The sequence below is a fragment of the Hemitrygon akajei genome, chromosome 24, assembly GCF_048418815.1.
Source record: "Hemitrygon akajei chromosome 24, sHemAka1.3, whole genome shotgun sequence".
NCBI classification, from domain to species: Eukaryota; Metazoa; Chordata; class Chondrichthyes; order Myliobatiformes; family Dasyatidae; genus Hemitrygon; species Hemitrygon akajei.
The window spans coordinates 34,045,388-34,056,299 of NC_133147.1; the positions used below are offsets into that span (position 1 = coordinate 34,045,388).

General features: G+C 46.1%; 1 protein-coding gene across 3 annotated transcripts in view; it reads left to right on the plus strand.

Moving 5' to 3' along the window:
* Positions 1–10,912, plus strand: part of naa10 (N-alpha-acetyltransferase 10, NatA catalytic subuni) — a 36,248-nt gene that overhangs the window by 9,588 nt on the left and 15,748 nt on the right. For all 3 annotated transcript variants that reach the window (XM_073028637.1, XM_073028636.1, XM_073028638.1), the window contains one exon: positions 7,025–7,070. In XM_073028637.1, the coding sequence (XP_072884738.1) occupies positions 7,025–7,070 (46 nt within the window). The remainder of the gene's footprint in view (positions 1–7,024; positions 7,071–10,912) is intronic.

Below are 10,912 nucleotides of genomic sequence, written 5' to 3' on the forward strand. Positions count from 1 at the left end.
CCCTTTATTCTTGCACTCATCCTCATGGATCTTCACTGGACTATCTCCAATGACAACACATCCTTTCTGAGATATGGGACCCAAAACTGTTGACAATTCTCTACTGACTTGTGTCTTAAAAAGGCTCAGCATTATCTCCTAGCTTTTATATTCTATTGCCTTTACAATAAATACCAACATTGCATTTGCGTTTACCCCAAACTCAAACCTGTAATTTAACATTCAGAGAGACTTGCACGAGGAATCCCAAGTCCCTCTGTACCCCAGATGTTTGAACCTTCTCCCCATATAGATAGAAACCCTACAGCACAATATAGGCCCTTCGGCCCACAATGCTGTGCCGAACATGTACTTACTTTAGAAATTTCCTAGAGTTACCCATAGCCCTCTATTTTTCTAAGCTCTATGTACCTATCCAGGAGTCTCCCAAAAGACCCTATCCTCCCACCGTTGCCAGCAGCCCATTCCATGCACTCACTACTCTCTGCGTTTTAAAAAAACTTACCCCTGACATCTCCTCTGTACCTACTTCCTAGCAGCTTAAAACTGTGCCCTCTCATGTAAGCCATTTCAGCCCTGGGAAAAAAACCTCTGACTATCCACATGATCAATGCCTCTCATCATCTTGTACACCTCTATCAGGTCACCTCTCATCCTCTGTCGCTCCAAGGAGAAAAGGTCGAGTTCACTCAACCTATTCTCATAAGGCATGCTCCCTAATCCAGGCAATGTCCTTGTAAATCTTCTCTGCACCTTTTCTATGGTTTCCACGTCCTTCCGGTAGTGAGGCAACCAGAACTGAGCACAGTACTTCAATTGGGGTCTGACCAGGGTCCTATATAGCTGCAACCTTACCTCTCGGCTCTTGAACTTATGGACTTGGACCCCAAGATCCCTCTGATCCTCCACACTGCCAAGAGTCTTACCATTAATACTATATTCTGCCATCATATTTGACCTACCAGAATGAAGCACCTTACACTTATCTGGGTTGAACTCCATCTGCCACTTCTCAGCCCAGTTTTGCATCCTGTCAATGTCCCGCTGTAACCTCTGACAGCCCTCCACACTATCCACAACACCTCCAACCTTTGTGTCATCAGTAAATTTACTAACCCAACCCTTCACTTCCTCATCCAAGTCATTTATAAAAATCACAAAGAGAAGGGGTCCCAGAACAGATCCCTGTGACACTCAAAGCTGCTACGCAGGTTGACTCTGTGGTTAAGAAGGCATACACTGCATTGGCCTTCTTCAATTGTGGGATTGAGTTTAAGAGCCGAGAGGTAAGGTTGCAGCTATATAGGACCCTGGTCAGACCCCACTTGGAGTACTGTGCTCAATTCTGGTTACCTCACTACAGGAAGGCATGGAAACCATAGAAAGGATTTAGAGAAGATTTACAAGGATATTGCCTGGATTGGGGAGCATACTTTATGAGAATAGGTTGAGTGAACTCGGCCTTTTCTCCTTGGAGCGACGGAGGATGAGAGGTGACCTGATAGAGGTGTACAAGATGATGAGAAGCATTGATCATGTGGATAGTCAGAGGCTTTTTCCCAGGGCTGAAATCGCTGGCATGAGGGGGCATAGTTTTAAGGTGCTTGGAAGTAGGTATGGAGGAGATGTCAGGGGTAAGTTTTTACGCAGAGAGTGGTGAATGCGTGGCATGGGCTGCTGGCAGCGGTGGTGGAGGCAGATACGATAGGGTCTTTTAAGACACTTCTGGAGCTTAGAAAAATAGAGGGCTATGGGTAATCCTAAGTAGTTCTAAGGTAAGGACATGTTTGGCACAGCAATGTGGGCCAAAGGGATGTAGGTTTTCTGTGTTAGTAAAATAAAATGCCACTGGTTACTGACCTCCATGCAGAATATGACCCGCCTACAACCACTCTTTGCCTTCTGTGAGCAAGCCAATTCTGGATCCACAAAGCCATGTCCCCTTGGATCCCATGCCTCCTTACTTTCTCAATAAGCCTTGTATGGGTTACCTTATCAAACACCTTGCTGAAATCCATATACACTACATCTACTGCTCTACCTTCATCAATGTGTTTAGTCACAGCCTCAGGAAATTCAATCATGCTCGTAAGGCATGACCTGCATTTGACAAAGCCATGCTGACTATTCCTAATCGTGTTATGTCTCTCCAAATGTTCATAAATCCTGCTTCTCAGGATCTTTTCCATCAACTTACTAACCACTGAAGTAAAACTCGCTGGTCTATAATTTCCTGGGCTATCTCTACTCCCTTTCTTGAATAAGGGAACAACATCTGCAACCCTCTCCCGTCCCCATTGATGATGGAAAAATCATTGCCAGAGGCTCGGCAATCTCGCCCCTCACCTCCCACAGTAGCCTGGGGTACATCTCATCCCGTTCGAAAGCTCCACCGTATCCTCTTTCTAATGTCTATATGCTCAAGTTTTTCAATCTGCTGTAAGTTTTTCAATCGTTTGGTTCCTTACACAGTTTTCCACTGTCACACTTGGTAGGTCCTATTCTCTCATGTCTTATCCTCTTGCTCTTCACATACTTGTAGAATGCCTTGAGGTTTTCCTTTATCCTGTCCGCCAAGGCCTTCTCATGGCTTCTTCTGGCTCTCCTAATTTCATTCTTAAGCTCCTTCCCACTAGCCTTATAATCTTCTAGATCTCTATCATTACCTAGTTTTTTGAACCTTTCATAAGCTTTCCTTTTCTTCTTGACTAGGTTTTCAACAGTCTTTGTGCTCCACAGTTCCTGTACCTTACCATCTTTTCTCTGTCTCATTGGAATGTACCTGTGCAGAACGCCACACAAATATCCCCTGAACATTTCCCTGAGAACATCTGTTCCCAAGTTCCTGCCTGATAGCTTCATATTTCCCCTCACTGCAATTAAGCACCTTCCTAACTTGTCTGGTCCTATCCCTCTCCAATGCTATGGTAAAGGAGATAGAATTGTGACCACTATCTCCAAAATGTTCTCCCACTGACAGACCTGACACCTGACCAGGTTCATTTCCCAATACCAGATCAAGTGCAGCCTCTCTTCTTGTTGGCTTATCTACATATTGTGTCAAGAAACCTTCTTGAACACACCTAACAAACTGCACCCCATTTAAATCCCTTGCTGAATATTTGGGAAATTAAAATCTCCCACCATGACAACCCTGCTATTATTACACTTTTCCAGAATCTGTCTCCCTGTCAGCTCCTCGATGTCTCTGTTGCGTGGTCTATACAAAAACATCCAGTAGAGTTATTGACACCTTCCTGATTCTAATTTCCACCCACTGACCCTGTAGACAATCCCTCCATGACTTCTACCATTTCTGCAGCCATGACACTATCTCTGATCAGCAGTGCCATTCCTCCCTCCTCTTTTGCCTCTCTCCCTGTCCTTCTTGAAACATTTAGAGCCTGACACTCCTGTCTCTGAGCCATCCAAGTCTCTGTAATGGCCACAACATCGTAGCTCCAAGTACTGATGCTCATCTGCTTTGTTCATGATGCTTCTTGGATAATAGTCCGCTCTATTGATCCTTTTACCAAAATGCATTATCTTACATTTCCCATACTGTATTCCATCTGCCACTTTTTTGCCCATTCTTCCAATTTGTCTAAGTCCTTCTGCAATCACTTTGCTTCCTCAGCATTACCTACCCCTATCTTCTTATCCGCAAACTTTGCCACAAAGCCTTCAATTCTGTTATGTAAATCACTGACAATCAATGTGAAAGGCAGCAATCTCAATCACTAGTCACTGGCAGCCAACTAGAAAAGGTCCCTTTTATTCTGCCCTGCCTGTGAGCCATTCCTCTATCGATGCCAGTATCTTCCCTGTAATGCCATAGGATTTTATCTTGCTAAGCATCGTCATGTGTGGCGCCTTTTCAAACGATTTCTGAAAATTAAGGCAAATCACATCCACTGCCTCTCCTTTGGCCAAGGAAGTCAAGGTTCCAGTTATAGAGACACAGGCTTTGGAGCTTTTTGATTAGAACTGAACGCTGAGTTGCACCGTGCGCAATACTCCAAATGCGGCCTCACCAAACTCTGGTTGCAACTGCAATGTAATGCCCCAGCTGAGGGGAGGGGCCGCAGTAGCACAGCACTTAGCCCATTCGGTTAACATTGGTCTCCGATTTGGATTCAGTTCCTGTTGCTGTCTGTAAGGAGTTTCTGCATTTTCCCCATGATCAGGTGGGTATCCTTCGGCTGCTCTGGTTTCCTGTCACATTCAAAAGCCATAAAATTAAAGATAGCAGTTGTGGGCATGGTATGTTGGTTCTGGAAGGGAGATGCCACATGTGGGCTGCCTCCAACACATCGGTGCTGTTTTGATTTGATGCAAATGACACATTTCACGATATTTTTAAAAAATATGAATGTGACAAGTAAAGCTAATCTTTATCTTTTATCTTTGTGGGTATGCTATGTTGATGCTGGAAGCATGTGGGCTGCCTCCAGCAGATCCTCGGACTGTGGTTGTTGACACAAACAATTAAATTCACTTTATGTTTCAATGTACATGTGACAAATATAGTTAATCTTTGTCTTTAACTCTTACATTTTGACTGATGAAGGTCATGTGTCAAACTGTGTATCTGTGACATCACTTTCAGCAAGTGGTGTATCTGTACCCTGGGAAAAGTATTGCCAGTTTGTCTCAGTTGCTGAAATTCCCTCCCTAACAGTGCTGCGGGAGCACCTCCACATATACTCCAGTGGTTCAAAGTGGCTTCCCACCCCACCCCACCCCAACCCAACCTCAAATGGCAACTAGGGCTGAGCCTTGACAATGTTGCAAAGATACCAAGAATAAATTTTAAAACATGCAGAGCATGGTACGAGGATGTTGTCAGGACTAGAGGGCCTGAGTTAAAGATAAAATCTTTATTTGTTCACAGTAATTTTATTATCATAGTATGTAAGCAGTATGCAATCTTCAGATCTGTCTTCCCACAGACAGCCACGAAACAAAGAAACAGGATGGAAGCTGTTCATAGAAAACATCAAACCACATTAAGTCATTGAAACAGTCTAAGGATGTTCAGTTTCGTACAGTTCAGTACAATTTAGCGCTGTGTCGTTCGTTGTCTGTAGGCCAGAGAGCCAAACCACCCTGAACAACATCGCACAAAATAGCAACAAAAATGGAGAAACCAGAAACACATCATAACCTGAACTACAGCATCCAATTCGCAAACCGCATCGATCACACCTTGCCCAAGACCCAGGATTCTTTCACCATCCTCCAGCGGCACTGAGCAAGGCAGGCTTCTTCCTCTGGCAGCAGCGAGAGGGGGAAAGAGACCAGTCAAACAGAGGCAGACTGCGCTGAACACCCGCTCACCTTTTCCTCTAATCCCCGTTGATTTCAGTCTTCCTCACACTTTAATCACAAGAAATAGATTCGACCATGGGCTCATGCTCTCCTCTGGGTTTCTTGGCCACTAGGCCGCACACTTGCTTGAAACCTCGCCAGACTCCCTCCAAGACACCAAAGCGCCAGATCAGTCAATCAGCCCGAAAGCACCATCAGAATGTAAATTGTAGTTCCAAAAAGTAACAGAATCACTTTTGAAAGAAGCAGTAAAAGAAGTAGTTTCATCAACTGTCTGAAGGAGATCATTGCCTTTGGTTCTTCTTTAGGCATGTCATGAAACATACAGTGAAATGGGTTGGTTGTGTCAATGACTGAAACAGTCTGAGGATGAGCTGGGAGGCAGCCTGCATGTGTCACCATGTTTCTAGCACAACCATAGTCTGCCCACAGCTTACCAACCTTTACTTTTGAGATGTGGGAGGACACTGGAGCACTCAGAGGAAACACTCTGGCCATGGGAAGAATATTACAAACTCCTTACAGACAACAGGAGGAACTGAACCCTGATCTCTCTACAAAGTGATCTAAATTAATTGCAAATATAAAAACAAAATGATTGATTGGATTATGGTAAGTGAAGTTATCCATGTTGGTTCAGGACCCTGATGACTGTTGGGTATTAATTGTCCCTGAATTGGTTTTAGTCTTTTAAACTTCCATTTTGCATTACATACTTCAGTATATACCAAGGAGGAATTAAATTTAACCCTTCCATACTCCGTACAATCGGCCGAGAGAGAAGAGTCTCCACAGTATACAAACTTGTTCAGTTTTCAGTAACCCCTTCCTGTGGCTGGAAAGGCAGTTCCCTGACAGTGAGTCTCACTGACGTGCTGCCTTGTGCACAGTCTGGGTTTATATCCCTTGGAGTACCTGCTTCAAGGCAGCTCCTGTGAAGGAGAGTCTTTTAAGATGATTGAAGGCTTTGGTGGAGAGGATAAAGAAAAAACCGTTCATTCTGACGGTTGGACTTATACTTAAGAGATTCTGCAGATGCTGGAAATCCAAAATAATATACAAAAATGCTGGGAGAACTCGAGCAGTATCTGGAGGGGAATGAACAGCCAAAGTTTCAGGCTGAGGTCATTGATAAGGATGGTTACCTTTAACCTTTGAAGCCTTGCAGTCCTCTGCTTTTCTTCTAAGGAACTGCTAATCCTGAGCATGATCAGAAAGATTGTGTTTTTTTTTCTGACTAATGTAAAGGGAAGGAGTTGAGACAATTGTCTGCAGTCTGATGATTGAGCTCATCTGTCATTCATGGAGTTGGAACGCCATTTCCCACCTCCCAAAGAAAGAGAGTTCAAGGCCAAATGGCCCGGTGTAGCAGGGTTCAAGAGGGGCCAAATGGCCTCCTCCCCCTGTGGCAGGTGGAGACTCCTGACACCTTTTGAGCCTGTCCCTGATCTAGCAGTTTTAGACCCCATGTTTCACCCCTTGAATGACTGCTCCTTCTTGCCACATCCTGCGAGAGGAAGTCTGCATACATAGTGTGTGTGCCTCAGTCTTGCACATTGCTCCCCAGGTAGGGCACTGACTCGGTACACGAGCGCACTTCTGAAACCTGAACCCCACCCTCTTCAGCCTGATACACTGATCACGGCCGCTCTGATCTTATACCCACGTGTGTCTCTATTTCATTTCCTTCTAGGGAGGAAGATCCCGACGACGTCCCACATGGACACATCACCTCTCTGGTACGGAACTGGGGACAGAGCTCAGTTTGGGTCTGGGGTGGATTTCAATCGGTTCTGGAGTTCCAGCTCTCACCCACCCCACTCTCCCAATGCCAATAAGGGGCAAACATTCATTACCACAGCTGAAGGCTGTCTTGTCCTGCCAAATAAGGGGTGGAGCAGAGAGATCCCACTCAATGGTAGTGATTTACGCCTCAAAAGTTGGGGGGTGGAGGGGAAAGAAGAGGTTTATTCGTCACCTCCTTTCAGACAGCCCCAGATTAAGGGACAGGGTCTCTTCCCCACTACTGTGGGCAGGGAGGCAGAGTGCAGGTAGCCCACTGCTTACTCCTGGTGGCTGATTGTGGTACCACAGTGGGTTTTCTTTCCCACTTAAGCCACATCCTACCCTACAACCTTAATTTGGGTATTTGTCACAGGGTGCCTCCTGCTCACTCTCTCCCTTATGGCTCTGGTGAATGGGACAGGATCTAGTGAAGTCAAGTTCATTGTCAAAAGTGTGAGGAAAAGCTTGCTTGCAGCAGCATCACTGGAACCTGGGTACAGAAAACACACAGAATATAAATTATACAATTCATTGAAGGCAAAGGAAGACTTTAGTACAACGTATAAACACATGATCCTGTAGATGCTGGAAATGAAGAGCAACACACACAAAGTTCTGGAGGAACTCAGGCAGTACCTTTGGAAATAAATGAGCATTTGAAATTTCAGGCCTTCGGGGCTGGAAAGGAAGGGGGAGGATGCCAGAATAAGAATCTGGGTGGCGGGAGAGGGGGCACTTGGAAGGGGAAAGAGAACAAGCTGGAGGGTGATTGGTGAAGCCTAGTGGGTGGGGGAGGGGGATGAAGTAAGAAACTGGAAGTTGATAAGTGGGAAAGGCAAAGGGCTGGAAAAGAAGGAAACTGATAGGAGAGTGGATCATGGGAGAAAGGGAAGGATGGAGAGGCCCTAGGCAGGTGAGGAGCAGAGGTCAGAGTGGGGAAATAAGAAGAGGGATGGGGAGAGTAAACAAAAACTGGAAGCTGGAGAAATCGATGTTCATGCCATCAGGTTGGAGGCTACCCAGACAGAATATGAGATGTAGCTCTTGCTCTCTGAGAATGGCCTCATTATGCCACAAGACGAGGTTGTGGACCGACGTGTCTGAACGTGAGCGGGGTGGGAATTGAAGTGATTGGCCACTGTGAACTTCTGCCTGGTGTGGATGGAACTGGAGTGCTCGATAAAACAGTCTCCCAATCTACGTCAGATCTCACCAATGTAGAGGAGGTTGCATTGGATACAATAGACTCACAGGTGAAGTGTTGCCTCACCTGGAAGGACTGTTAGAGAAAGGCTCTGAATGGAGGTGAGAGAGGTGCTGAATGGGCAGGTTTGCAGTGATAAGTGCCACGAACGAATCACGCAAAGAGCAATCTCTGCAGAAAGTGTGGGGGGGGAGGTATAGTACAAAATAAATTCATTAGTCAGGGGGATTGTACTGTAATATTTCATGTTCCCTCAGTTCTCATTCAAAAAGTCAGGAAGTATGGGATCCTGGTAAACTTGGCTGTAGAAGTGTATTCTGCCTGGTGGTTGGTGAACAGTGGTGTTCTGGGACCCCAGCTCTTTGTGATTTTTATAGATGATTTGGATGAGAAAGTGGAGTGGTTGGTTCGTAAGTTTTCAGATGAAATGAAAGTTGCTGGAATTGTGGGTAGTGTGAAGAGGTGGGTGTAGGTTGCAGGGAGACCTAGACAGGATACAGAGCTGGGCTGAGAAGTGGCAGATGGAGTTTAATCCAGAAAAATGTGAACTTAATCATTTTGGAAGGTTGAATTTTAAGACAGGATTCTTAGCAGTGTGGAGGAACGGAGGGATCTTGGGATATATGTCCATAGATCCCTCAAAGTTGCCACATAGGTTGATAGGGTTGTTGAGAAGGCATATGGTGTGTTGGCCTTCAATAGTTGGGGATTGAGTTCATGAGTGTAAGGTAATGTTGCAGCTGTTTAAAACCGTGGTTAGACAATTGTGTTCAGTTCTGGTTGCTTCATCATAGGAAGGATAGAAAAGTACAGTGTAGGAACAGGCTCTTTGGCCTACAATATTGTGCCCAACCAATTCAATTAGTAATCAAGTGGCTAACAAAACTAATCTCTTCTGCCTACACAATGTCCATATCCTTCCAGTATCCTTACGTTCATGTGCCTATTTAATTGTCTCTTAAAAGTCTGTAATATTTCTGCCTCTACCACTTCTCTAGGCAGTGCATTCCAGGCATTGCCACTCCTATCTGCTTATCAGCACATACAGTCTCTGTGTATTTGACTTACCAAGGTGTAACACTTCACATTTGGTTGGTGAAGTTCCATCTGCCATTTCTTCATCCATACCTGCAACTGATCTATATTCCTGTTGTATTCTTTGCCTGTTTTCCATGCTGTCCACAGTACCACCAGTTAGCAAACCTAATAACCCACCCATCTACATTTTCATCCAGATCATTTATATACATCAGAAACAGCAGATGTCCCAGTACAGATCCTTGCAGAACACTATATCAGTAATCACAGACCTCAAATCCTTTTGAACAAGACACGCTGTTTTCTATTGACAAGCCAGTTCTGAATCCAGTGGCCAATTCAACATGGATCCTGTGCATCTTAATCTTCCAAATGAACCTCCCATGAGGAACCTTGTCTAAGCGCCTTGTTTAAATCCATGTAGACAACATCCACAGCTCTACCTTCATAAGTTATACTAATTAAAAAACTCAAACATGTTAGTAAGACACGACTTGCCCCAACACAGTCATGCTGGCTCTACATAATGAGGCCATGGTTTTCCCACATGCTCATAAATCCTATCCCTAAGAATTCTCTGCAGTAACTTTCCTACCACTGATGTGAGACACACTGGTGTTTAGTTTCCAGGATTATCCCTTGTTCCCTTGTGGGATAACGGAACAACGTTAGCTACTCACCAGTCCCTTGGACCTCATCTGCGGCTAGAGAGGACATGAAAATATTGCTCAAGGCCTGACTATCTCTCCTTTCGTCTGTCAGTCTGTCTCACTCTTACCCCCCTCTCTCTCTTCCCCCCTCTCTCTCATCCCCCCTCTCTCTCTTCCCCCCTCTCTCTCTTCCCCCTCTCTCTCTTCCCCCTCTCTCTCTTCCCCCCTCTCTCTCTTCCCCCCTCTCTCTCTTCCCCCCTCTCTCTCTTCCCCCTCTCTCTTCCCCCTCTCTCTCTTCCCCCTCTCTCTCTTCCCCCTCTCTCTCTTCCCCTCTCTCTCTTCCCCTCTCTCTCTCTCCCCTCTCTCTCTTCCCCCTCTCTCTCTTCCCCCTCTCTCTCTTCCCCTCTCTCTCTTCCCCCCTCTCTCTCTTCCCCCTCTCTCTCTTCCCCCCTCTCTCTTCCCCCTCTCTCTCTTCCCCCTCTCTCTCTTCCCCCCTCTCTCTCTTCCCCCTCTCTCTCTTCCCCCTCTCTCTCTTCCCCCCTCTCTCTCTTCCCCCTCTCTCTCTCCCCCTCTCTCTCTTCCCCCCTCTCTCTCTTCCCCCCTCTCTCTCTTCCCCCCTCTCTCTCTTCCCCCCTCTCTCTCTTCCCCCCTCTCTCTCTTCCCCCTCTCTCTCTTCCCCCCTCTCTCTCTTCCCCCCTCTCTCTCTTCCCCCCTCTCTCTCTTCCCCCCTCTCTCTCTTCCCCCCTCTCTCTCTTCCCCCCTCTCTCTCTTCCCCCCTCTCTCTCTTCCCCCCTCTCTCTCTTCCCCCCTCTCTCTCTTCCCCCTCTCTCTTCCCCCTCTCTCTCTTCCCCCCTCTCTCTCTTCCCCCCTCTCTCTCTTCCCCCCTCTCTCTCTTTCCCCCTCT